Source organism: Cyanistes caeruleus, chromosome 14, assembly GCF_971803275.1.
Source record: "Cyanistes caeruleus chromosome 14, bCyaCae1.hap1.1, whole genome shotgun sequence".
Taxonomy (NCBI): Eukaryota; Metazoa; Chordata; class Aves; order Passeriformes; family Paridae; genus Cyanistes; species Cyanistes caeruleus.
The window spans coordinates 14,365,953-14,393,951 of NC_141714.1; the positions used below are offsets into that span (position 1 = coordinate 14,365,953).

At 51.1% G+C, this 27,999-nt stretch overlaps 1 protein-coding gene across 2 annotated transcripts in view; it reads left to right on the top strand.

Annotated features, from left to right (window-relative positions):
• Nucleotides 1-27,895, top strand: part of AR (androgen receptor) — a 40,518-nt gene extending 12,623 nt beyond the window's left edge. For both annotated transcript variants that reach the window (XM_086850959.1, XM_086850958.1), the window contains exons 2-8: nucleotides 5,538-5,689; nucleotides 12,522-12,638; nucleotides 18,029-18,316; nucleotides 20,387-20,531; nucleotides 21,315-21,445; nucleotides 21,628-21,785; nucleotides 22,036-27,895. In XM_086850959.1, coding sequence (XP_086707085.1) covers nucleotides 5,538-5,689; nucleotides 12,522-12,638; nucleotides 18,029-18,316; nucleotides 20,387-20,531; nucleotides 21,315-21,445; nucleotides 21,628-21,785; nucleotides 22,036-22,191 — 1,147 coding nt within the window. In that variant the 3' untranslated portion in view covers nucleotides 22,192-27,895. The remainder of the gene's footprint in view (nucleotides 1-5,537; nucleotides 5,690-12,521; nucleotides 12,639-18,028; nucleotides 18,317-20,386; nucleotides 20,532-21,314; nucleotides 21,446-21,627; nucleotides 21,786-22,035) is intronic.
• The last annotated feature ends 104 nt before the right edge of the window (nucleotides 27,896-27,999 follow it).

Consider the following 27,999-nt stretch of genomic DNA (forward strand, 5'->3'; position numbering starts at 1 on the left):
TCCACTACCAAAGGAAGCGGGTAAAATATTTTGTGTTTTAAATATCTGAGTCTGGGAATGAATCCTGGCATCCCTCAGCAGCCCAGCTGGGAGCCGACAACTGACCTCTGGCCACCAGCATAACTTGATCCTTGTTGCCAAGTTAAATTCCAAATACATTTGAAGCTTCATGTGACACGGATTGGAATCATTCTGCTTTGGCTTTTTCTTGGTAGCCCTGTACCAGATGCTGTGGTTAGCTGGGGGTGCTGGGGGGCCATGGTGGCCTTGGGGGCCACGTGGCCAGTTCACCTGAGGTGCTGTGCCCCATGGCTGGACACTGGTACAGTGTTCTGTTCCTCTGGAGATCCGCCTGGCACACCAGCTGTGAGAAAAGCCACCAAGAACTCGCATCCCCTCTTCCAGAGCATTTTGTAGGCATCACTGCACTTGATTGTGGAAGAGAGAAAGGTAAAAGTTCTCCTGCAGGCAGAGATGTTGGTATGTGGCACCACAAGTCTGTACCCTGGATGGTTTCATGGGAGCTGTAAGCCTGTACCTGCATCTGGCATCATGGCAGTGTCTCTTGGAGCATGAAATATATGTATCAAGTGTCTCATTATTTGTGATTTTCTTTACAGGCATATTTTCTTTTTGTGAGCAGAGGAGATGGATTTGAAAATGGAAGATTATGGTGTGGCTTAAACTAACTGAATAAATATCAGTGAGGACAGAGTGTTTCCTTGGGAAATAAGTAGGGTTCTCTATGCAACAAGGATGCCAAGGTCCTGTCCTTGGCAACTCCAGGTGATTCTGCAGTCACCAGGAGGATACAGGGTAGGGCTCTGATGGCCTCCAGAGTGCTCCTGAGGGCTGCAGTCTGCCTGCAGCCTTCTTGCTCCTTGTTTGCTTTTTTGTCCCCTTTGTGCTTCATAATCAGGTGAGTTCCCATCTGAAGTGACCTTGCAATGTGCTTCTGCCATCTCTTTTTGTAGGTACCTGCTCCATCTGGGGGGATCAAGTGTTCCATCTTCTCTGAGCTGATTTATTTAAGCTGCTCCTTGAGCCCCTGGCTAGACATCAGGCTTTGAGGCAGAAGTTTTGGTGTCAGCTGTAACCAAACGTGGGCAGCAACCTCCACTGTGGCCAGTGGTCAGGTGCAGAGACTGCAGGGTGGCTTTGCCCAGGCTTTGTGTTCCAGGTGTAGCAAACCTGGCAGCTTTCACCTTTTTAAGCTCATTTTCTGCTTCTTCCTTATGGATGATTGGAAGGTGAGAGCTGGGGATGGCCATGAAATGAGGGGACTCCCCAGCAGGCTCCCCATTTACAGGTTTGCAGTGCCTCAGCTGGTCAGGTGGCAGGCTGGGGCTGTCTGCTGAGTGCAGGGACAAACAAAAGTGGTTGGGTCCATGCATCTCCAGGTCTGGAGCACAGGAGAGAGAAGAGCCAAGGGCTGGGAGTGGTGGGGGGATCTTCAGCTACAGTGGGGATGTGCTGTGTGAAAAATAAACTGTCAAAATAAGTAAACAGACTGTTTGAAAACAGAAAAACCCAGAGTTTAATGTTGAGATTTGGGAAGGGATTTGTGCAGCTGTGCCTGTGGAAGCTATTTGTGCCCCTGGGGCTGGGAGGTAGGGCCAGGGCTGGAGAGCCAAGCCTGCTCCTGTCAGTAGCTGGGGGGAGGACGTTTGTTTTCTCTGAGGTGTGCTCCTCCTGCCAGCCTGCACTGCTGGGATGCTTGGAAAACCCATTGTCATCTGCTAATATTTATTTAAATCCGGTGAGGATCCAGTTCCTATGTGTGTTTACCAGCCTGGGGCTGGTGCTGTGCCCTGCTCTGCTCTCAGATGCTGTTGTGCCTCTGCTGCCACTGCACACAAAAACAAGGCATGGGCAGGCTGGAAACACACTCAAGGCTATTTAGCAGAAAGGACATGAATTCAGTGTACAAAGCTGCATGTTTATAGATTAAATGGCTCAAAGTATTTTAACAGGTGAACACTTTAAAGTTTCTGTGCAGGCCTTGTCTGGATGAGCGTGATGTGGTAGCTGTGAGTGCAGGCTTGGCTCGGCTCTGGCTGGAGCCAGCAGCAGCCAAATGACAGTGCAAGGGGACACGAGGATGTGCCCAAAGTAAGCAGTCATGCCCTTTGCTGAGCATGGGTTTGGCCCCTTCATGGGAGTGACAGAATTTCATCCAGGCAGGAGCCCCACAACTGCACTGAGGGGAAGCCAATTAAATTTAATATTGCTTTAGAGAATGTCATGCACAGGTGATGCTGTTTTAAAGGCAGAGATTCCTTCTGATAACACCAGAGTGCCTCAGAAATGACAGTACTTGAAATGACTGGATAGGGTTCTGTGTCACCTGAGTTCATGTGTGAGTGCTGGCTCAGTTCTGAGCTCAGCATCCTCCTGAGCACCTGAGTCTGTGAGTGCTGTTTCAGTTCTGGTCTCCACATCTTCCCGAGCATCACAGATGTGCAGGTTTTGGGCACAGCACAGTGAAGGTACAAACCCTGTTTCCTCAGGGAGTATGGGACCAGGGTGCTCTGCTCTGGGGTTCCTGTGTGGGATGAGCTGGGGGTGCGTGGCAGCTGCTATCATTTTGTCCTGGTCTGGCTTAGGGGTGGGAAGTCGTGGGCAGCTCTTTTCGAGCAGCCTGTGCCAGCTGTTGTTGAGATGGAAGCTTTCTTTGTGGATCAGGAAAAGTGGTTGGCTCCTCTTTTACCAGTGCTTGTTCTTGGCTTTCTGTGGATGTTGTGAAATGTGGCTGTTTGGTGAAATTTAACTAATGACAAACAAATGCCTCATTGCAAAATGAAGCTTCTACTCCCCAGAAATATATGCGTGTGAGGGGAGCTCGGTAAATCTTCCATTTCCTTGCAGAACCCTTCTGAAATGAGAATAAAACTCATCCTGGAGCTGTAGAAGAGATACTGAGGTTGTTTTTCCCTACCCCTGAAAGCCACCAAGCTTTGTGGCAGCTGCGACCTTGGCCTTCGGGGCGCGCCGGGTCTGGCATCGCCACCGCCGTCAGCGCGTCCCGGTTGTGTCTGCCCTGGAGCGCTATCACCCTGCTTTGGGCTCCACAGCTGGGCTGACACTTGCCACATATGGCACCAGCTGCCAGCCCCTGCAGAGCACGGCCTGTTTTGGTCTGACCTGAGCGCTGCTGTGGCTCTGTGGGCACAAACTTCACCCAGAGGAAAGCTTGGGAGCCGCCAGTGGTGAGCTGGCCACCGAGCCGCCCCTCGTGGCCCCTCCTGTGCCCTAAACGAGGGCGAGGGGCTGTGGCACTGCTGTGAACTGGCACCTTGGGGCAGGTGGCTCTGCCCAGAGCTCTGCTGGCCCTGCTGCCCTGCAGCTTCTCCAGGCACCTCTGGCTCATTGGCCAGTGTTATGTATTACCTGCACGTTTTGAGAATGCCCTGTAAATGTCCCTTGGAAACTGGAAAATGGATCGTTAAGGGAATCATTAGCATAGCTCACTCTGAGTTGTTAGAACATTTTTACATTACGGTTTTCTTGCAGTTCTCTCTCTAAAAAAATAGAAAAGGCAAATTGGTGTTTTTTTAAAGTCAAGGGCATTCCCGGGCAGATGCTTCAGCGCTGGGCAGTGGCTGCTGGCTGGGAACCACATTGGTGCTGCAGGGCCTGTGGAGAGCCCCTCCCCACCTGCCTAAACAGCATCTCCTAAACACCATCTCCTTGGGGTGCTGGGGCTGTGCACACCCTGCCAAGCCTTACCCCAGGAGGAGCCTGTCCCATGGCCAGGAGTCCCCTTCCATGTCAGCCGGTGTCGTCCAGTCTCCATCAGTTGGTGGCAGTGGGGACAAGGGTGGCTGAGCATGGAGGGGTGTGTGGGGAGCCCTGCTCAGCTCCATCCCATCCCTGGCAGGGGCACATGTATGGGATACACTCAATGCACACTTGCTGGAGGGTTTTTCTGTACTTGCACAGCTCTTCCCATACATGAACAGCTCTTTAAAAGCTGTTTCAGAAGCCACTCAATCACAAACCTGCTTTGTAGTTTCAGATAATTAATGCTCAAAACCAGCCCAGGGTCCTCTGGGAGTCTTGTGTCTGTTGTCACGACACCTGCTGAGAGAGGCCCTGCTGCTCATGGCACACAGCACTGAGCGTGGGGGAGACAGTGGAAGCCTTATGGCAGCAGGGAAATGAGCACTGTTGGATTTCTGACTGCACAGAGAGGAGAAAAGAGGTGTTGGGTCATTAGCAGAAAGGCCTGTTATGTGTGAATCTAAAACATACTGGATAAATAAGACATTTTTATCCAGGCTTTTCTATGTGCTGCTGGTATTCCTCAGCAGGGTCTGCTCTCCAGCAGCCCCTCTCACCCAGTGCCAGTAGCACATGGCATGGGGGGATGTGGGAGGACCCTGAGATGGGTGGTGGGATCACACCAGGAGTGCAGGAGGGATGCCAGGTAAGCCAAGAAAGGAGCACGAGGGTTGCAACAGGACTTGACTGTGGCAGGCACGGTGCAGCCAACTGTGTCTCCTCCATTGAATCAGTAATTCAAGAAAGTCCTTGGGAATGGAGATGGCTGGGGAAGGCTGGTTGAGCTGCATCTACAGATGAGTCACTGATTGCTCCTGTTAAAGAGATGAGAAATCACTCAAAAAGTTTTTGCCATAAAAACTGAGGATGAAATTGCTGCTTCAGTTACTGACCTGAAACTGAGGTGGGATCTGCACAGCTCCCAGGTGAGGGACAGGTGAGGACAGTGGGGCTTTTCTGGCTATAAAAGTTTATTGAAGAAGTCCCATCTTTGTCACACTCACTGTTGATGTAACCTGATTTCTCTGAGCTCACCTGCAAGCAACAAACAATGCCAAAAATGAAAGGGGATCTAATTTTACCCAAAAGTTGTGGTGACTTGCAGACTGCTAAAAGCTAATTGCCTCATCCAGGGGTTGCAGAAAAATGGGTTCTGGTAATTAACTTAACGTGCTGGTGCTTCCCAAGCTGCCTGCACATGTTGGCTCTTGATTTGGATAAGCCCCTGTCCTCCTGCCATGCCCTCTGGAAAAGCAGTTTCTCCATGGATCTGATAAAACAGATCAGATCAGGCTGGGGAGGGGACAGGACCAGCTGAGAGGGCAGAATCTGGGTGTGTAGAATGGTGAGGTGTTGGAGCAGGGGAATTAGGCACTGGGGACATCTGGGCATGGTGGTTAACGTGGCATTAAGGGGTTGGCAGTGCCGTGCTCTGCCTTATTTGGCACATGAGCTTCATTATTGAAGTCAAAATTGCATGAGCACTGCAACAGCCAGTCTCAGTGGCCTTCTCTCCTTAGGCTGTGCTGTCACTGTGTCACTGTCACTGTACTTTGTCACTCTTTGTCACACATTTCCCGCAGTGGGGCACCCAGCAGGGTCTCTGCATGGTCAGGGCCGGGCCTGGCTCGGTTGTTGCTCTCTCTCTTGCTGCTCAGAGCTTGGCTGATCCATCACTGCAGTTCTGGGTTTGCCATGACCGTGTCCTGCCCACATTTGCTGACCCTTCTCTCGCTGTCTGTTTTATGCTGCAGGTTGGAGGCTGGCCGTGACCATGTCCTGCCCATTGACTATTACTTCCCACCTCAGAAGACCTGTTTGATCTGTGGAGATGAAGCGTCCGGGTGCCATTATGGAGCCCTCACGTGTGGGAGCTGCAAAGTGTTCTTCAAACGGGCAGCTGAAGGTAATGGGGACAGAGGAGAGGTCACTGCCCCACTGTGGTAACATTCTAAGATCTCTTAAACCAGAAAAGGAGAAAAATCAAGGATAAATTGATTTTTCTCTCCTGCGTTTGTCGTTTCATTTTACCGATTGCTCTCAAAAAGTAGCCAAACCAGTTTGCCAAAATACATTTATTTCAGTGGCATTGAGCAATCTCATCTTTTAGAAGGTGTCCCTGCAATGACAGGGGTGTGGACCAAGATGGTCTTTAAGGTCCCTTCCGACCCAAATGTTTCTTTTATTCCACAGTTTTCTTAGTGACCTGGTGAGCTCCTGGAACAGTCAGTTCCTGCTTCTCTTCTTGACTCTCCAGAGTGCTTTAAGCTCCCATCGGCCCACCTGTGGTCTCAGATGCACAACTGCCAGTTTAGGGGAGGCTTTTCCTCTCCTGTGCCCTTCTAGAGCCCACAAACAGCACAACCCTCTGTTCATCAGGAGCCGTGCTCTGACCTTGGGGTCCATGATCCTTCTCCCCAGCCCGTGAGAAAGCAACTTCTCTTTCATGTCCAGGCTCTCCAGGGATAAGTGTGAGCCCAAATGTTCCCTCTCAACAGGGAGGTCTTTGTGCCATCTTTCCTCAGGAATGAACATGCAGAAGCACCCAGCCCAGCTGTTTCCTCGGGCTGTGCCTCAGCAATGTCTGGTTTCTACCTGCAGTTCAGAGTTGTGGTTCTTGGGCACTTGGGCAGTGAGACTCTCTGTTGTGGAAGTTGAACTGTCCAGCAATGTAATGTGCTCATGAGGCTTGTTGTCAGGAGAGGTGGACCAACACAGTTGTGAACCAGCACAAGCCATCGTTCTTCCTTGGTGCTAACAATTTATGTGGGCATGTGCTGGCCATGGTGTCCTCAGGAGAGGGCTGGCAGCAGAGGTGGGGACACAGCTTCTGTCTCACCATGACCTTCCTCATGCCCAGCCTCTCCTTTATAGGAGCAGAGGTCCCAGGCTGGGGGTGCTCACCTGCTGGTGTCAGACTGCTGCTTCTATGTCAATCAGATCAATTTTCATTATCCTGCCTCTTTCTGGAGTCATGTTTCCCTCATTCCTCTGTGCCAGGAGCCAACTTGCCAGTCCTGGTTCTGAGAAGAATAGGGGCTATACCACAGGGGACATTAGTGTTGGATTGTTGCCGAAAAGGACAGTCAAATAATAGTTAATACATTTTGCATATTTCTCCCAAGTAAATCATTTGCAGCTCTGTCTGTGCTGCACACCAGCTTTGTGTCAAGCCAAGTGGGTTGGCTTGTGCAGCCAGAGTAAATAACAGATGCTTGTTTAAGTCAGCAAGTTATTGTTGATTTATAGTAAGTGGAGTCTTGGCTCAGTCAGACGAACTGCTGCTGGAACGCCCGTGTCTGCTGTGCTCCCCTGGCACCGGGGTGGGCTCTGTCCTGTGGGTGACAGGATCTGGAGGTGTCCACAGGCGGAGGGGCAGCCCAGGCTGCTCATGCTGCTCTGAGGCACGTGCCGTGGAGTTGTTCCCTCTCCTGATTGTGTTATGTCATTAATTTAAATGGTATTTATGTCTCTTCCTGGCTCTTCAGTCTTGCAGTGTGGCAGAGGGTTGGGAGCGTTTGGTTGTGTTGGGGTTGGGCTCTCTGGCTTTCCTGGGGAGCTGGATGTGTGTGCAGAGAGGGGCAGGGGGGGCTGCCAAATTGTGAGGTTTCATCTTATGTTACCCTGAGGTACATGGGTAAGTCTTTATTTTGGAAAGTGACAATAAATTGTGCTCATTTATAGGTACTGAATGCAGGGATGGCAGGTGATGATTTCTGTTCTAACTTTTGATGAGTTTCCAGATAGATCTCTTCCTTCTTAAACCTGAGGAGCATTACTGAAAGCCGATATTTCAGCGCGTTCTCATGTTTTAAAGTCCATAAAACGCTTCTAAGAAAACCTTAGGTTGCCCTTGGAGACTTTACAGCAGTAAATCAAAATGCTTCCCCATGAGAAAAGAAACCTGCTACCTTCCTGGTGCTGGTGTCAAGCCTTCAGTGGAGGGAGCAGCACAAACAGCATCCTGGAGGGGAGGGAAATAGCTGGGCACATCATTTATTTTTTAATTATATTCTTCTGAGATGATAGTGAACTCACCTGGCAGGGATTCAGCAATATTTAATGAGGTTTTATAGACATGCACTGGATTCTAAGGGGTGAGAAAGGGAAAAGATTAAAAAAAAAGTTGTGTCACTGATTTTTCTTCCCTTTAGACACACCAAGGGGTTTATAGGCAGGAGCAGGCCACCCCTGCTTTGATGAAATATTTGACAGATTTGAGGGGTTTCACAAGCTCAGGTTCAACTGCTTTTTCCAGAAAGATGCTGGAAGAGTTGTGCTCTCCCTTGCAGTCACCTGCCCCAGGTTCCCAGCAGGGACAGTCCAGAGGGCTGGGTGGCTGCCCTCTGACCAGGGCTGCTGCTCCTCTGCTGCACTCAAAGGAGGGCTCCCCCTCCTCATTTGGTGGACAAAAAACTCATCCAGCCCAGCACAGATACTGTTTTTCCCTACACAAGTAGGTGGCACACCTCTGTGGTGAGCATGGCTGGGTTGGGTTGAAGACATGGGAGTTCAGGCCTTGTGATGAACAGGTTTTCTGTGGCAGAAAACTGCTTCAAACAAGGCAGCCCTTGAGTCATTTAGCAGCCCAGGGGTTCCTGCTGTCCCATTGTGGATCGTCGTGTCTCTGCATATATCCTGGAGAGAAGCAGACCTTCCTTGTCTCTCTGAGGTTTCTGAGATCTTGTGGCCGCCTTAGCCAGCCCAGAGCTGCCTCAATGCAGCATTCCTGGCTGTGTAGGGATGCTTTGGGCTGTGTTCCTGATGGGGCTGCCTTTAAATAGCAGAGAGCTAAATGAAAAAAAATAACACAGTATTTGGCAATTTTCCTAGCAGGCTCCCAGCCAGGCTGCTGTGCAGGCTGCTCTGAGTGCTTCCATCACCCTCCATATGGATTAGTGTTCTATATTCTGACCTACTGAGGATTAGCCTTACACCAGAGAAATGTCTCTGGGCCAGCTCAACAGTCTCTTGCCAGGTTTCAAGATGACACCAAGTTAAATTGAACATTTGCAAAGATCTGTGCCACGTTATAAAAAGCTTTCTCCTCCTTCCCAGGCTGATGTGACACTCAAAGAAGTTGAGTGTGCAGAAGATTCAGTGGTGCTGCAGCACCACTATGCTCCAGTGGTGGGTTTCTCATGACTGGATGTTATCTGCCTTAAAAAACCACGGGGAGAGCAAAAAGTGGGGCAACCAGAGCATAGGGAAAACACTCAGAGCTTCACTCTGGGAGTTAAGCTCACTGTAGCCATCCGGTAAATACCGAGGACTATTCGGAAAACAACTTTGCAAAGGTACTTCTCAGCAGTGGCTCAGTGCTGGCTCCTGGGAGCCTTGTGGCTGAGCCCTCTTGAGTTACCGACAGGAACATCACATGGGAGGGGTGCCAGCAGCAGACCCACAGGCTCAGCTCTGGCCATGGCCCTGCTGGTGACAGCCCCAAGGACCAGGGGCTTTCCAGGGGAGCTCTGGAGCCCCCATGGTTACATGAGACCCAGGGGAGTTGCTTTCACAGAAAGCTTGGCCTTATCCCTCAGCTATTAAAATTCTGTTTATGCCCTGAAATATGAGGACCTCTCTCTTCCAAGAAACATTTACTGGTTTTTCACATTTACAGTCGTATATCTTGCTCCAGATGTTTGCACAGATTACTTTGTTGTCTGGAGGAGAAAGTTAGTCTGGGCACAACAGCTCATGTGGCAACAGGCTGTTACTTAGATGATTCCCCTGGACTGAGCCACTCACCACCATAAATCATTATTTTTAGTCAAGAGGAACTGGAGAGCAGTTCTTCCCCTTGGCTCCCAGCATGTGCTGTGGCCCCAGGAGATGAGTGGGAGGGCTCAGAGGTGGTGGAAGTGTCTTTCTGCCTGGTGTGAGGCGGCCCAGGAGGGGCCCAAGGTGGCAGGGACGTTCCTGGCAGAGGGGACATGGGCACTGCAGTGTTCATGGTGGGGGCTGCTGCAAAGATGCTCTCTCGGGGTGCCTGTGCTGGTCTGGGAAAGCAGAAGGTGCTGGGTGTGACTTCCCTGCTCAGCTGTGCACGTGTCAAACAGGACCTGGCTGGCTGGGGAGGAGCTGGGGCTTCTCTGGGGGACACCTGCAGTGTCCTCAGCTGGGCAGTGGTCCATGGGTGGGCACCTCGCCAGTGCCCTGGGGGAGGGACAGGTGGGTGATGGGCCTTGCAAAGAGCAGGACTGCTGGGGAACACCAGAGAGTGGGTGTGAGGTTTGGACCTGTTTGTACAGGTTTGCAAAGCAAGAGGCTCTGCCTTGGAGTGACATGAGAAAACATCTCTGCTGTTTACAGGGGAGAAAAGGAAAACAAATAAGTCGTTGCAGTGTTGAACTCTAGAGAAGGAAAAACCAGTGCGTTTGTCTTTAAATAAAGAACAGCTGATTGCAAATGTCTCACCTTGCTCTGAAATGAAGAGTGAATTACCCTGAAATTAGAAATAGGTCTCTGTGTGTGAGACATTTACTTCAGAGGGAAGAAACTCATCCACATTCCAGCCACCCTTTGCTGTTCTCCCACCTTTTAGAGCTAGTGGTTCCTTTCCTGGTGGTTAAAGAGAAATCTCTTCATCCCCAGGAATTAGGGTGAGGCGAGCTTGGCTCATTCTCACCGAGCAGCAGCAGCAGCAGCACCATGACCAGGTGTGGCTGTTTGGTTCTCTTTTTGCTACTGGTGAACAGCATGAAGCAAACAGGGCTCACTGGTGCAGGCCCAGGCAACAGAAAACAGGTTCCTGCCCCCAGGAGCCCGTCCATGAACCATGAAGCTGGCCTGGCCATCTCAGCAAATTCACTGTACCGTGACCGTGGGGAGAGCTGTTGGCTGCAGCTCACAGCGTGTGCTGCTCCGGGGTGGCACTGCCATCCTGCCGCCTCCTCCGTGCCCTGTTTGTCCTCCGGGGTGCTCTGCCTGCTCCCAGCTCCGGGGGGAGGCTCCCTCTCCGTGTCCCTTCTCAGCAGTTCTGGAGCTGGGAGATGCTGCTGGGGAGGAAACAGCACAGTGGCCTCATTGAGCACGGCATGGACTCCCAAACCTCATCCGTGCTCCCCTTCTGTGGCTGCCCAACAGGGACAGGGCAGAGGGGGGATGAGCCCAAGTGTTGGGATCTGTCCAGATCCTGGGGATGAGGAGAGTGGCTGTGGGGTGCTGCACCTGACACAGGGGAATCTGAGGGAGCTGTGCCTGATCCTGGAACATCCTGGTGGGGCTCAGCCAGCCAAATCTCCTTTCAGCCCTCCGTTCCCCAGAAAGTAGGGCGCCCATTTGTGACTACCTAAGGAGGTTGAGTGGAGGGAGTGTGGCCTCAGTGCTCAGTGCCCCTGGCACAAAAATAACTCCCAAGTAACCCAGTTTCAGCTGAAGTTCACTGTTACTCATCCTCCTCCTCAATGAACTGCTGAAAGGGAGGATGGTGTTTGTACTCTCTTTAGGGTCCTTAGGGATTTAGGTGTCATCAAGGCTTGCCAGAGTATCCTTCCCATGGGAAATGAGCCAGGGAGAGTGTGAGAAGAGCTGTTCTGAGGACAGTATAAAATGATTTAACAGGTGTGAGGTGTGGTGGGTAATGCAGGTGATGGCTGAGGCACAGGGGTGGGTGATGATCCACTTTGAAGAGGACGCTTGTGAGAAGGTCAAACATGGAGTGTTTGTGCAGCCCCTGGGTGCTGTGAGAGGAGTGGGTTGGGTGCTGAGCCCTGCCAGGGGGTGACAGTGGCAGCTGTCCTGCCAAACCTGTGGCCAGGCATGAGTGAAGGGGACCCACTGTGAAAGCCTCAGGAAATGGCAGCGAGGGCAGCAGTGGTGGAGGTGTGAGGGTTGTAAAATCTGTGCACCAAAATTGGTGCATCTCATGTAAAAAGTGGTCCATTAAGGGGTTGGATCCAGTCTCATCCTGTTCACAGATTTCTGATGACTCCAAAGGGCTATTCCTATAGGAATGCAGAAAGTAACCCCTTGCAGGGTGATAAATAAAGGCCATGGGCTGGTTTCCCATGTGGGCTGCTCGTGGGTCTATAAGCTGCACCTCTCTGCTGCATGCTGAGTCCAGTTTGGTTTGGAACAGCCCAAAGAACATCAGATAAATCCTGATCCAGTAAATGTGTTCAGACTTGTCAAGAAAAGTGATGATTCTTGGCTTGTCTGGCAAATGGGGCAGTGAGGAAAAGCTGTGGCCTGGAGCTGCACAGGAGCACAGGCTGCACAGGAGCGAGTGCAGGGTGAGTCTGAGGTATGGGTGGCTCTGACCATAAGTAACTTCTGAATTTTCTGCGCCTCCCCAAAACCCATGGCTGCACAAGCTCCCCTGTGCAGGGAGTTGCTGGTCCCAGTTCCCTCATGGCTGACTGCATGTTCATCCCAGGGGATGGGGTGGCATCAGACTCACCTGTGGAGCAGCAGCTCCCCAACCCCAATATCTGTAACCTGGAGACAGCAGACCTGACTGGTTTTAACAGGTTGCACAAAAAAAAATAATTCAGTCCCAAAAAGTTCTGTACAGCATCATGGTTACAAGGGAGCTGAAAGGTGAATATTGTGGCAGAAGGATCAGACTGTGGGGTTAGGTGGTACCTGGGAGAAAACCACCAAAAGCCATGCAATAGATGGGTGACATTTAAAAAACGAGAACCAAACTCTCCAGCCTGCTCTTAGTGATCCCAAAGAGCCCAGCCCGTGTCTCTGTTGGTACCCAGCACCCATGTTCTGTTTCTCTGGTGTTTCAGGTAAACAGAAGTACCTCTGTGCCAGCCGGAACGACTGCACCATCGACAAGTTCCGAAGGAAAAACTGTCCCTCCTGCCGCCTGCGGAAGTGCTACGAGGCTGGGATGACTCTCGGAGGTACGGCCGGGGTCCCCTCCTGGGTCCCTGCATGTCACTTGCTGTGTGAGCACCCAGTAAGTGCCTGGAAAATGAGGCTGATGGAAGGTGATAAAACGCTCAGGAAACATTTTCAGGGTTCTAATACCAAAACTGTGAATTTCAATGGCTTTGTTTGTGTTTCAGGAAACATACTTTTCACTGATTTCAAACCTTGTGAATATAAACAAAAAATATGAGCAGCAGGGTGAGCTGGTTCTGGCTCCTGGAGCCTGAGACCAGAGCACTCCCCTCTTTTGATGGTATTATTCCAAGGCAGAAAGGGGCAATTTCTTGGTGAAATTACCTCAGTGTTTTCCTTTGCTGGATGGAAGCTGCTCCTGTGTCCATGGTGAGGGTCCTTGTTACAATTTGTTCCCAAGCCTGTAGCTCTACCAAAACTGACAGAGTGCCGATATCCAAAATCTGATTTCTGCTCATATTCTATAAGCTAGTGTTGATTACTGGGTGAACTTGTTGAGTTTATTTGATGAAATCCTTCCCTCTGTGTGAGGCCCTGGCACAGGAAGCTGTGGCTGCCCCATCCCTGGGAGTTTCCAAGGCCAGGTTGGACAGGGCCTGGAGGAAGCTGGGATAGTGGAAGGTGTCCCTCCATGGCAGGGCTGGGACTGGATGGGCTTTAAGGTCCCTTCCAACCCAAACCACCCTGTGACATTGGGGTGAGGAGGAAAATACCCTGGAAAAGGGGGCTGACAGAGCTGCCCCTGCTGGGGAGCCCTGCATTGAGGGGGCTTTTGGGGCTGCAGAGAGGAGCCCTGGCAGTGCCAGGCACAGCATAGGGGATCAGGGGCAGCCCAGACTGGTTGGGTGTGTCAGCATTTTGGGTTAAATCCTGACCCCATTGCTGGGATGGGCTGAGCCTCCAGAGCTGAAACAACACTGTCTTGAGGGACTTGTTACTGAAGTGGCTCTAATTTGTGGTTCATCAAGGAGCAGGGGGTTTAGTTTCATTTCTCCCCCAAAGGTCCCAAAAGGCAGTGCAGTCCTAACTCCTTTTTCTTAGCTTATTTTTAAGTGCTTTTTTCTGGTGAAGTTTCCTTAAGTGGGGGAAGACATACATCAGTGCAACCCTCTTCTGCAGAACACACTGACAAAATTAATGCTAATACGAATACCCCGCTCCCTTCGTTTTTCTTCAGCTTTTTGGGTCACCCTGACCCGTTCTGCCTGGTCTATTTTACATTTGGATGTCGGTGTAAAGGCAATTGTTGCAAACAGGCAAGCTTGTGGTTGCCCGCAGTAACCTCTCCCACGGTGGAGGCAGGGCATGTGCAATCACTCCCAAGCTCCAAGCGGTTGTTTTTAACTGGTGGTTAATTACAGTCACTGATGGGGTTCATCCCGGCAGCCCTGCGGTTCTCCTGGGGGGGAGGAGGAGGCTGCGCTGGGGGAGGTGACACACTGAATGCCTTCTTCAGGCTCTGCTCTAGAACAGGATGGCAACGTGTTGAAGCACTTCATTATTGATTGAGATCACAGTGACCTGCAAGCTGCTATCCACTAACCAGGATCTTCTCTCTGTAGAGAGGGAAGAGAAAAAAGACAACAAAAAAGAGCAAAAAACAGGTGATAATGCTGTTTTAGTGTTTTGGGTCCTGCTGGTGTGCTGGCCTGTGCCCATTATCCCACTACGCCTGTGCCTGCTGCTGGGGAAGATGCTGCAGGGATCCTGCCAGCCCTGTGCCCGGGAAATATCCTGGAATGGGCATGGCTGTAGGGATCCTGCCAGCCCTGTGCCCGGGAAATATCCTGGAATGGGCATGGCTGTAGGGATTCTGCCAGCCCTGTGCCCGGGAAATATCCTGGAATGGGCATGGCTGTAGGGATTCTGCCAGCCCTGAGCCCGGGAAATATCCTGGAATGGGCATGGCTGTAGGGATCCTGCCAGCCCTGTGCCTGGGGAATATCCTGGAATGGGCATGGCTGTAGGGATCCTGCCAGCCCTGTGCCTGGGAAATGTCCTGGAATGGGCATGGCTGTAGGGATTCTGCCAGCCCTGAGCCCAGGGTGAGGTTCCAGGCTGTTCCTGTGGGGAGCTCCAAGCTCTTGTGCCCACAGCCAGAGCTGGCAGGCACCTGAGCTGCAGCCATGTGGGTCCTGGCTGGAGCAAAAACCCAAAACAGGTGTAATTCCTTTCATTTTGTTTATGGTAGGGCTAGAAATCTCCTGTAGTAACTGCCAATAGCATGTGAAAGCCCAGGCTTGAGGCATAGCTGTGTTTAGTCCTAATTCAGGTTCAGCTGCTGGGGCGGAGCAGAACTCATGTCTCACCAAATACAGTGGGAATTGATGGGAGTGATTCCAGCCAGGAATCTGACACAGTTTTTGCAGAGCTATTGCAGTAGTTATGAGTGTTATGTTGGATGTACCTGGTTTTTCATCTTGTCTGACCTTGATTTACAGCAACGGGATCTTCATTACAACTTGGTTTGCTTGATTAAAACACTAATTTTTTTGATTTTTTGCCCCCACAGTGGGTATTTGTCACCTGTGACTCAATAGCCCTTTTGCCTCCTACACAGCCACCCAAGTGACATTCCTTACCTCCTTGCTCCAAGGCGTGTTGTCAAATCTTTAGTGTCCTCATGGCTTCTGCAGTTTGCCAGCACTATCAGCCCTTGTCTGCTGACCTCAGTCCATCTGTTCAGTGATCATCCTTAATGTTCATCCCTATTTCCCCATCCATACATTGCCATACGGGCTGGTTGAGTAAAAATGCTTAAGCCTGGTTTTGGGGTGAATGCCACCCTTACAATCCACCCTTGTAAGAAACAAACATGTCTGATATTGTTTCAACACTTATAATTGCCCTTGAGATGTTTCACTAGGGGGTTTGCAATCATTCAGCGTTACATCCTTCAAGTTCTTTTCATTCATGTGGACCTGACTGACTCAGATCTCTTAAATGTGTCTGCTAAAACCAGTAATGTTGTTATTATCAGCTGAAATTGTTGTGCCAGGTAAGATTGATAGCTTGACAAGTTCAGGTTTTGACAAGTCTTGTGTGAAGTTCATAAAAACTGCAAAGGGCAGCAGGATATAAATCAAGTCCTGTTTAGCTCTTCAGTGTCCTTCTGGCAGCAGAGCTCAACATGTGCTGCCAGGGGCTGCAGGATGTCTCCATCGTAGCTGGTGTGAGAGCAGCTTCTTCCAGGTCTCCATAACTTCCCTGAGTCCTGGAATCATGAAAATTGGTGCTGGAGCCCAGAGTGCTCGTTCCTCAGAGCTTTAGAAGTGCCTGCAAGGGAGATGCTTAAAATGTGCATCACTTTGGCTGTCACCCTGAGTGTGTTCCCAGGGGTCCTTGCACTGGTCAATATTTTATTGTGATATATAATTGTGTCCTTTTTTTTTCCAAATCCATCCAGTACTTCCTCAGAGACCCCCAGCTTGCAGGGCTTGGGGCAGTGCTGTGGTGCAGCAGCTCCCTGGGCCCCTTGTCCCTGCTGACAGCCAGGCAGGAGCATCCCAATATTGGTCACATGCACTAAGGTTCCTCCCACCTTGGTTCAAAGAAGTGCAATGTAGACTTCTGCCCAGCCCAGCTCATCCTACAATAAAAACATTACAGATGTCTTTAATTCTAATTTTTTTTTTTTTTTTGTTTCTTTTACCTGCTGAGTAGGAGCTACCACCACAAAGGGGTTTGGCACAGGTGACTGTGTAGAAGCCAGTCTTTACCTCTGGAGGTTTTGGTAATGTCAGTATTTCAGTGAGCTGTGGGACAGCTGCTCCTGGAATGCACAAACCCAAGGCTGGTCTGATAGAGCAGTTACCACTCACAGGAGTCTGGTTTGTGGCTGCAGTCTCAGAGCCAGTGCAGTAGGTGCTTGCTGTCTTCTCACTTCAGTTGGGATCTTCTGCTGATAGATAATTAAATATCAAGGAAAAAACCCCAAACATTTAAACCAAATCATGTGTGTGCTTTGTACATGTGGGTTTGGCTTAACTCACGCACATGACCTGGGACACTGGTTATTTCTAAATCCAAGGCAGTGGTGGAGTCACCATCCCTGGGGGGATTTAACAGATGTGTGGATGTGGCACTTGGGGATATGGGTTAGTGATGGCCTTGGCAGTGCTGTGACTTTGGAGGTGAGGGAGAAACGAGAGGCTGATAGCCAGAGGGCATCACAGTGCTGCAGCACTGTTTTCCTCTCACTGTACTTTATTTTTATTCATCCTTTCTCCTCCCTTTTTATGTGGAAGCCTGTCCTCATTGCCTGTACAGCAGATCATACAGAGTACAATGCTTAAAATCAGTGTTTGGAGTTAATTTACAGAGCTGCGCTTTGACTTGACATTTTTATGTTTTGCTGCTTATTTTTCTAATTACAGCTGAAAGGAAATTCGAGATAAGTATCATATAATGAAGGAGCCAAAACTCTGAGGAAAACTGGTTTGATGTTGTATTCCCTGCTGAAGGAAGCCATGGGCTTTTGTTCTCTAATTAGTTGGGGTTTGGATTTGGTGAGGACAGGTAGCAGGCCACCTGTGTTTTCAATGTCATGCTGGTATCAATGAGGGGAACACAGACTCTCCAAGACCTCAGGTATCATGCCTCTGGAGTGCTGGTGTGCCTTGCAGGCAGACCAGCAGCTGTGGTTAAGAGCCAGGTGTGTGGGGAAAACACCTTTTCATGTTGGGCACAGGCACAGACCCCGGCTGCTCTGGTCCCCCTGCAAGCTGGCTGCACTGCTGATGGGGCTTGTGAGGCTGCACAGCAGAGTGAGGCCACCAGCTCAGGACTGCTCCCCCTCACTGGGGGAAGCACTGAGACTCCAGAGAAACAGCCCTGGAACCACCTGCTGGCTTCTGAAATGTGTTTTCTGTAATGTGTACAGCGTGTTTGGGAAAGCCTGGCTGTGGGGCAGCACGCATTGCAGGAAGGCTTTTAGCTCAGATGCATCCTGCTTCTACTCTGGTCTGGGATGGAACAATCCCACTTGGGCATCCAAGTGCAATGAATGGGACTGTGTAGTGAGTTTATCATCTTGTGTTGCTCCTCTTTTTCATTGTATATGAGCAGTTTGAGTCGAGTCAAAACCTCTTCTCTCTTTGCCCTGGATCTTCCTCACTAAGTGGGAGTTAGAGACTGGTCATGGTTGAGGATGTAAATGATGCTGGTTCTTTTCCATGTCAGATTAACAATGAAATGGATGTTATCACACAGTGTGTTCTCCTCTTGTCCTGCAATACCAGGACACTCCTTGGGCAGTGCCCACTGAGGGAGGAGCTGCTGCTGGTCATCACTTTTCCTTTCCTTGTAACTATAATGATGGAGGCAAGAAGCCCTGACTTGTTTTAAAGTATATTTTTAAGTATCACACTAAACTGTATCTTTCCCACAGCCCGCAAGCTGAAGAAGCTGGGTAACCTGAAGGCACAGGATGACATGGAGGGAGCCAGCTCATCCAGCCCCACGGAGGAGCAAGCTCCCAAGCTGGTGATGACACGCATTGACGGCTACGAGTGCCAGCCCATCTTCCTCAATGTCCTGGAGGCCATCGAGCCTGGTGTGGTGTGTGCTGGCCATGACAACAGTCAGCCTGACTCCTTCTCCAACCTGCTGACCAGCCTGAATGAGCTTGGGGAGCGGCAGCTGGTCTACGTGGTCAAATGGGCAAAGGCCCTGCCAGGTGAGAAGGAAAGCCAGCAAATTCCTTCCTAGTTCCAAAGCCCATCTGCACTGCTGGGGGCAGGTGCAAAGGGGGTGGTCTGCAGCCCATGTCCCATCACACAGCTCCTGGGGGACCATCTCCATGGGCAGTGTGTGTGTCCCATGCCTGGGAAGCAGCCTGTAGCAGCGTGGGACTTGTCTCCAGAGGGGCTGACAATGGGAGAGGGAACTGAGGAGTGATGGAATGTGTTGGAACTTATACCCTGGGTCCAGATAGCCCCTGGCCAGTGGAACTGTGTGGGCACAGAGCACTTCCCCCAGTGACAGGGTGGCAGCTGGTCTGGGCTCAGGGTCCTGCTCTTCTCCCCCCTCTCCATGGAGGTTTTGCTCCACTTCCAGGCTGAGTCTGCCAGCCCTGCAGAACTGCCCTCTAGACAGGGATTGGGCCTGTCCCAGGACCCACCTGAAGTGATGAAAAGGGTCAATTGCAACATGGCAGAAGAGCAATGTAGAATCCCAAAGGGATCTTCCTGGCAGTGGCTCAGATTGCCCATGTGATAGCCTGGTGGGACATATTTATGATGCCTTCAGAGAGGTAACAGGGGTCAAGAATTTTCCAGATGCTGGTCAGCAGGTGCAGTAAATGGAGCATCCCAGTGATTGATGTGTTTATTGAGCTGGATCTGCGAGGCGTCACTGCAAGGTTGGGGACATGCTGCCTGTTCCACGTTGTAATCCTGGAGCTGAGTGAAATTGCAGAGGGCTGAGCTCAGCAAGACCCTGCTCACTTCCCAGCATCCCGGAAACCGGGGCATGGGGCCAGTGCCTGCTGCCTTCTCCATTCTGGCCCCACTCCTCAGAGAACACCATAGAAAAGAGGGACCCCGCTCCTCATGTCTGTGGGGTCATACAGACAGAGGAGGAGACTGAGGCACTCTCTGCCAAACCCTGGTGATGAAATGTGGTCAGGTGTCTGACATTCCCAGGAGTTTAGCAGCCCCCTAGACTGGTGCTCCCAATGGGATATTGGTCTGGGTATTCTTAAATGCAGAGTGTTCCATTCTGTTTCTGCTGTTCTTGAGTCACTTGGCTTGTAAAACCAGGGACAAACCCTGCTTCCTCTTTGGCTTATCTACACCAGACATGAAGATCAGACACAGAGACACCACCAAAGCCACCTGACATCTGGGGCTGAGGCTTTACCACTGCAGTAGTGCTGATGGAAAAGGAGAATGCTTTGGAAAATGTTTTCTATCGTAACCACCCCCTTATCAGAGGGTTTTACTCTCCTGAACTGCATCTGATGCCCGACCCCTCAGTGTGTAGTGGTGTCAGCTGCTGCCCTGCTGCCCCCCAGGGCCAGCACTGATTGTGCCAGGGTGGCATCTGGGCAAGGTTTATTCTCCAGCTTGTTTGCCTTGAAGAGCTCTCCAAACCATAGAGATCCTTGCCTTAATGGGTTGTAATTATACACTGCTGCTAAATTGCTTTAATGTTTGATTGAAATAATGCATGATTGCCTTGAAACTCAATTATATTTGCCTATTTACAAGTACATTGGAAAAAACAGCATTGGAGGTGGTGTAAGCATGCCTGGGGTTTAACTCAGGGCTGCCATCTGGGAATGGGAATTTGAATTTGAATCTGGTGCTATTTTTGTTTCTCCTGTGATGTACCTGGGGTTTCCATGCTCATTCCCACTGTCATTAGATCCATTCAGTGTGTATGGGACAGAATCTGGAGCACCTGTAACCATGGTGGGAGCCCTTGGGGCTGCTGTCTCTGACCATCACATTAAAATCCAGTTACTTAAATTTGGTGAAGTCCTAATGGGACTTTCTCCCCTCCTTGTGTCTGAAATCCCATTTCTTCCCTTCTGGGGGCAGTTTTGTGCTTGTCTGTTCTTGATTCCCAGTCAAGGTGGGAGCTCCATGTCATGACTCATGTCCTGGGATATGCTGAGCTTGGGCTGTGGGCTGACCACCTTGTCCTAAGAGGAGCGAGAGAGCTGGAGTCTGCATGGAAACAGCCCTGGAAACTGCAGGAACTCAACAGTCATTTGTAACATCCCTCCCTCATTGTTTATTAGGATTTCGCAACCTGCATGTGGATGACCAGATGTCAATAATCCAGTACTCTTGGATGGGCCTGATGGTGTTTGCTATGGGGTGGAGATCCTTCACCAATGTCAATTCCAGGATGCTTTACTTCGCTCCAGACCTGGTCTTCAATGAGTAAGTGTGAAACAACAACAACCTAAAGCTGAGCTTTGGGTCAGCTCGTGTGACAAACTACACTTAGAGCAGTCACACTGAGCCGTGCCCAGCTCAACCCAGCCTGGCTCTGCCTATCCTGGCTATGCCCAACCTGCTCCCCACTGCCACCACCCATGGTGACCTCCAGGAGCAGTGAGGGCACTGTGATGCCTCTCTGGGTCCTTCTGCCCACTCCCTCCCTGACACCCACTGGGGCAGCAGCAGAAGCTGGTATGGGGTAAGGGGCTGCTCCATTTCTGCCTTTTTGCTACAGGGTTTGAATTCCAGTTTCCAGCTCTGCTGGGCAGCTTGAGTGAGCCGAGACAGAGACAAAATGAACTGTAAGGTCCTGGTGGGCTCTCCTTGGTGCACTATCAGCTTAGAGCTGTGGGGGGTCTGCTGGCCCTGAGATAGAAGAGCCTGAACCCAATAACTGAGCACAGCAGCAGGCAAACCCCCACCTGCCTGGGAGCTCCAGCACAGCCTCAGATCCCTCACAGGCAGAAATGTTTGGGAAATCATTGCAGTTGCTCTTCAGACAAAATGCTACAAGTTGCTTGTAGCCATCTGTGTCCAGCAAGGATTGCACACAGGCATTTTGGAAAATGCTCCACTCCTGCATGTGACATCCCTGGGACAGAGCTCGGGCCTTGGCAGCAGGGTGTGCCAGGCAGGGGGGATTTGCTGGGTCAGGGAGCATCCTCCCCATCACACACGTGCACTTTGGGCTCCGTGCCACCTGTACCCCTCTCGCCCTGCCAGGTACCGCATGCACAAATCCAGGATGTACAGCCAGTGCATCAGAATGCGGCACCTCTCCCAGGAATTTGGGTGGCTTCAGATCACACCCCAGGAGTTCCTCTGTATGAAGGCTCTCCTCTTCTTCAGTATTAGTAAGTATCCACACCCTTCCCTCCACAGAGCTCCAGGACCTGCTGCTGCATCGCCCTTAAGGCATCTTGAGGCATTCCCTGTGCCTGGACTTTGCTTTGTCCCCCACTTCAGCTTTCCTCCTGCTTTTCTGTTGTTGTCACTCTCTGGGTTCCTCTCACTGTTTCCTTCCCATCCCACCCAGTTCCAGTGGATGGCCTGAAGAACCAGAAGCTCTTCGATGAGCTCCGCATGAATTACATTAAGGAACTTGACCGTATCATTGCCTGCAAGAGGAAGAACCCCACCTCCTGCTCCCGGAGGTTTTACCAGCTCACCAAGGTCCTGGACTCCGTGCATCCGGTAAGAGAGGACAGGGAAATGCCCATCTAAATGCATAAAAAACAATATAAAAAAGAAACTTTCCTTAGTGAGAATGATCATTCCCTGGAACAACTGCCCCATCATGGGAGGAGTTCAGATGCAGCTGGAGAGAGCACTGGATAGTGTCATCCAGGCTCCCTTTCCCAGGGAAGGTGGGACCTCTGCCATGTGTTTTCCCAGAGAAAGCACTGCCCAGGGACTTGTTTAACCAGCTCTCTTCCTTCCCCAGATTGCCAAGGACCTGCATCAGTTTACATTTGATCTCCTAATCAAGGCACACATGGTGAGCGTGGACTATCCAGAAATGATGGCCGAGATCATCTCTGTGCAGGTTCCCAAGATCCTGTCTGGAAAAGTCAAGCCTATCTACTTCCACGCACAGTGATCTTTCAGAGGGACCCCCGTGCTGCCACCCCCATTCCAGCCATCTCCTGCCTGTTACTTCTGCACTACTGTCCTGCAGTGCCTTGGGGAATCCCTCTGCGGTGGTGGCCAAGGGGACAGGCAGTGACAGACCTGCTGGGATTCCTGAGATTCCTATTTTCCTGAGGTACCTCTGAACTGAACCCCTGGCACCGGCCTCTGCCTGGCTCCAGCTGCTCACGGGGCTGGACAGGGGCAGGCGGGGCAGCGGCACCACGTCTGAGTGTTCTCCTGTGTCACTGTGACTCCAGCAGCCCAGGGCCATGGGACAGCAGGAGAAGTGCCGGCTGTTGGTGGGTTTTGGGTGATTTTTATAAAAAGAACAATATGAAGCAGGTCGCAGCTCCGCATTTGGCTGTGGGTTATGTTGCCAGCCTCCTTCCCCATGTTTTGTTTGCGTTATGGTGCTGGGAAGCAGGTAAGTTCAAACACTGCAGAAGAGAAGCAGAGCAGAGCTGGGGGACAAGGCAGATTTGTGGCTGAGGAGTTCACGAGCCCTGCAGGCCCTGTGGGATCTGCTCCGGTCAGCTCGGCCCTGGGACCTGCCTGTGCTGCCGAGACACGAGCGATGGAGCGGATGGGCTGCAGCCTAAGGCCTGCCAAGGAAGATCACCTTGGAAATCCCCCAGTGGTGGCTGGCTCCTGTTTTCCACCTGGGATGTTTTTCCTATGGCCTGTCCAGCTGGGTCTTTGTCTGCCCCACAGACCCCCAGCTGCTCAGCAGTCACATTCCTGTCCTCGCCAGCTGCTGCTCATTGACAAAGCTGAACCCACCTCTGGAAGTGCCTGATGCCCTCGGACCTCACCTGCCTGGCTCCCCTGGGCACCTGCGGCCCCTGCCCTGCACCTGCAGCTCCTGCCCCCACACCTGCTCTGCTCCTGTTGTGGCTCTGCAGACCCGGGATTCCAGCTATGCTCTTCCCCTTCATTCGCCCCTAATATTTTGTCCCAACTATTTTTTCCAATGCCAGCAGATGAGTGTTCTGGAGCCAAGACCAAGGCCAAGGTCTGTGGGACCTGTGGGACCTGTGGGACCATGGGACTCCTCTCTGAATCCTGTCCATGGGAAAATGGTTGTGGGAACTGGCTGGTGCCACCATGGTGCTTTGGGGGCTGGAAGGGAAGCACCAAGAGACCTCCTGCCCCTGGAAGCACCACACACAGCTCCTGCTGATGGCAGTGGCTGCAGCCCAGGAGGACACCATCATGCACTCACTGTCCCATGTACATGGTCCTGTATGCACCACACCACCCATCCATCCCTGACAACCACCCCTTACACACCATCCATCTATTACACACCATCCCTTACACACAATCCATCCCTTGCACACCATCTATCTCTTACACACCATCCCTTACACACCATCCATCCCTTACACACCATCCCTTACACACCACCCATACACTATCCACCCCTTACACACCATCCCACACACACCATCCCTTACACACCACCCCACACACACCATCCCATGTGCATCACCCCACACACACCCAGCCTGTCCCCAGCACACACACAGCAGCCAAGCCTATTTTCCCTGTGGTATTTTAGTTCCCCTCTTCTGCATGTCCTGAGTACATCAAAACCACCTGCTCAGACCCAGACAGGCTGGTTCCAGGGTCACACATCCCATCATGGGCTGTGACATGTCTGGCATTACCAATCCAGACATTCACAAGGGATCCTTGTGATGGCACAGACAAACAGCAAACTCTGGACCCTCCCAGGACAGTGATCCCACCCAGAGCCCTATGCCCACCCCATGCCCAGCTCTCAAGGAAATGCCATCATGGTGAGTGGCTCCTTTACATACTTGGAGTAAAACAAACTATTTCCCTGATACTTTCCAACCATTTGATTGGGTTTTCTTTATATGAAGGAGTGGGAAAAAAAGCCCATATTGAAGGGAGAATTTTTGCAGTGGTTTTCCTTCTTCTGCTAGATATGGCTCTGATCCCACTCCTCCTCCTAAAATCCTCTCATGTAGGCAGCAACAGAATCCATAGATGAACTTTCTGGCTGGTTGCTGCTCTCAGAGGCTCCCCCATGCCAGGGGCAGCTGGCATTTCCAGTGCTGGTGTGAGCTACAGATATTTGCAAATGAACCAGTAAAAAATTCCAGCTGGTGCATCCCTGTCTTCTGGAAATTTCCCTGGCTCTTCACAGCAGAGTTCAGTGAGCAGATGAGTGGGGATTCCTAGTCCCTGTTATCAGCTCAGGATGGCTCCAAGCAGTTGGAACAGCAGTTTGGGAGTGCTTTGTGCTTCACACAGGCTCATGTCAGTGAAGGTTTTGTTGGTTAATGAGTGTCCTGCTGGGTGTTAATCTGCTGGGAGACTGGAAAGAGGCCAAACCTAACAAGGATTTGGCCACCGTGTTTTGCTAATGGGAGCACCATGTGAATGAGAAATGGGGGAGTGGAGAAAGGATACTGCCCGTGTATCACCTGCCCCGGGCGTGTCACCCGCTCTGAACCTGCTCTGGATGGTGGGTGCTGAGCAGGGCAGGAGCTCCCAGGGAGCACCCCCAGCCCAGGACAGAGGGGCAGGCAGGGGCATTGAGGTCGTGTTCTCTGTCTCTTCAGTTTCACAGTAAACTTCTGCAACGTGTTCATTCAAAAGTTGGGTTTCTACAACATAATTACCAGGAAATGTTGGAGCCAGGACTCGCAGCACCTATATGTGTATTTGCTAAGGGAATTAATGCTATTTTCCATGTGGATTTTCATGAGCTGCTGCAGGAACTGGGGAAGAAAAGGCTTTAAGAAATACCAAAGTCCAACTCCTGCCATTTATCTTTATGCTTTTTGTTTTCTTCTGCGTTTTCATGTCTACTTTTGCTTTAATAAAGCAAGGAGAATTTCACCATGTTCACAGTCCCAAAGAAGCTGTCCCTGAGGCTCTCCTTGGGCTGCTGAGCCCTGGCGTGGGGCCCCCCTGGGTTGGCAGCTGAGAGCCAACCATCTCTGTGTGGATTCCCTGACTCATCTCGGAGGTGTGGGGGGGTTCTGAGCTGGCTCACTCTGGGTCGTGGCTCAGCCCATCAGCTCCTGCCCAAGGTGGCAGATGGAGGACAAGGGATCCAGACTTTGGCATCTCCCTGGGAGCAGTGTTTGTGCATGGATGGGCACCATTCCATAAGAGAGGGTGTGGGATAAAGGATGCTGCCTTTGGTGTGGGCAGGAGGGGCGCTCCCTCAGCCCTGTGTCATGCCAGAAGCAGTGAGACAGATGAATTGGTGCAATGGCATGCGGCATTCCCAGGGCAGGGATCACCGACCTGTGCCCACCTGAGCCTGACGGGCTCCTGCCAGCACCCCCTGCCTTGGCAGGGAGCTCAGCTCAGCAGGAGCAAGGCATCAGGACAGCAGCTCTCTGCTTGGAGAGGCTGTGGTTGAGTCTGGTTGAGCTGGAGAGCTGGCAGCATCCACGTGCCACTGCTGTAATGTCCATGAGGCCCTTTGTGCTTGGCCCAGGGGACAGGGTGCTCAGTGAGGGAGGTGAAGCTGGGGCAGCACCCCCCCTGCGGTACCACTCCTTGCTCTGGGCCGTGGGGTTGTCTGGGCTGTGGTCTGTAGGGAATGCTGAGGGGTACCCGAGGTACCACCTGCCTCCCAAGAGCAGCTGCCCTCACAGTCACCTCCCACCACCAGCCAGCCCTGCAGTCCCCATGGTGTCCCTTCCCTTGCTGAGCTCTTGGCCTGGATGTTTCAATAACATAATGTATGCTAAAATTATCTATCTCTATATAAAATAAAGGCATGGCCCATTTTCTATTGCTAAGGATATCTATTTAGTGACATGCTCTAAGAGTCCTCTCTGGTTGCACACTGAGGTACTGGATTCTCTGCAGGAGATGAGTCAGAACGTGCCAATTTAATGGAGGCTTTTAATTATTTTTCTTGCTGGGTGCTGCCCAGTTTGCAAAGGTCTCCCTTTTTGTGGCATGCACAGAGCACACCCTGGCATAGGCTGGGGTCGGTATCAGCTTCTCCAGCTTTCCCGTGTCTTCTTGAGGTTTGACAGGGACAGCGTTTGCATTTGGGGAACAACAGAGTGCCCCTTGTTTCTTCCCTCTTTGACTTGCACAAAGTGGCCTCAGACATTTGGGCAGAATGCTGGGATTACAGAGAGTGTCTGTTCTACCTGTTTGCAGGCCCAGGGCTGGCTGTGGGCACTGCAGATGGCTGTGGGCAGGCAGGATGTCCTGGCCCCTTCGGGTGGGGCAGAGCCTCTCCTGCCCACTGGTGCTTGCTCCCTGCACTCATTCCCTTCAGCAGCAGAGGGACATTGTGCTTGTGACTCATGGAGTAAATCTCTGCACCCACATAAACCCTTAGCAAGTGGATAAAAGCTGCTCTGTGTGCCGGATATTTGGTGTTCTGTGGCAATTTTATGCTGTTTCTCTTTATTAACATGTCTCTGTAATAATAAGAGTTCTCTGTTTGATATATTTTATTTTCTTTGTAATAAGCCAAAAAGCTCATTGCTGGTGCCTTTTTGCCTGGGGGGGGCCTCCCAGCCCACAGCTGTGTTCCTGGGAGTAACAAAGGCCAGTGTCTGCAATTGCTCCTTCCACCAGGGCTGGGGGAAAGAGAGAAGCCAACACCACAGCATTGCCAGAAGAAAAAGAGCCAGCAGCCTTGGAGTGTCAGAGAGTTTGGGGTATGATGTTGGTTCTTTCCTGGCTCCAAGGTGAGGGATGAGCATGATATTGGGGACACCTTGGCCCCTTTTTGGTGGGACTGTGACCCTGGAGACCCCACAAACCGTGTGATGCAGGTGCAGTACACACAGCCTGGTCTGGCCCAGTTTGGAACCGCAGTGCTTTGTCCAAGTTATAGCATTACCTGAGGGCAAATTCTCCCAGAGAAGGAATTAGTTGGATTGCTGACACAGCTGCTTTTTTTTTTGTGTTTTGTTTTGGTTTGTTTTTTTTTTGTTTTTTTTTTTCAATTGGAACTGAAACATTGGATAAGGAAGAGAAAGCCCCAGAGTGTTCTGGTACCATGGGGGCTGGACTGTGGTGACAGATGCTGCTGGGGCCAGTGGGGTGGAGTGCAGGATGCCCTAAGGACAACTGCAACTTATAAGTCCTCATGTGGGACTGAAGGATGTCTGTTTGTGTAACCAAAGAGAGGGGCCTGCCTGGCACCTAGGTAAAGAAACCAATGCCACCGCGTTGGGGGTAAATGAAAATTCTCATTTCTCCTTCAGCCATGCTTGGGGCCCATGTGAGCCCTCAGCCATGCCACAGGGTGGCCCCTCACGCTTGGTGTTCAGCTCTTCTTGTAACCTGAAAGTCTGCTGTTGTTCTCAGTCCAATAAATGCAGAATCTGGTTTGCTGGAGCTCTATTCTCTGCCCGAATTTGGCTTTTGTGTGGATTTTGTGCATGAAATTGCTGTGGGTGTGATGGCTGCCAGCAAGCAAAGGCTCTGGGAATCAGTGGGTCATTTGCCAGTAGATGAGGCTGCACATTGGGTCATTGTAGGCTTTTTTCTACAGTCAGATTTCACTATTAATCAAGTCTGAACGTGTAATTTAATTACATATCAATTGGCTAATCCTTTCATATATTCCTCTTTTGGTCTTTTAAATTGAATTTCAGTTAATTATTGTATTTCTCAAAGCAAGGAGCTAATAAAGGCCAGTGTCCTCCTGCTCTTGTCATTGTTTTTGGTATCTTTATGAACCATTGTAAATCCATTCTTCTGGAACATCTTTATAAAATTGACCTATGCTCTCCAAGTAATAAAGAAGGTGCTT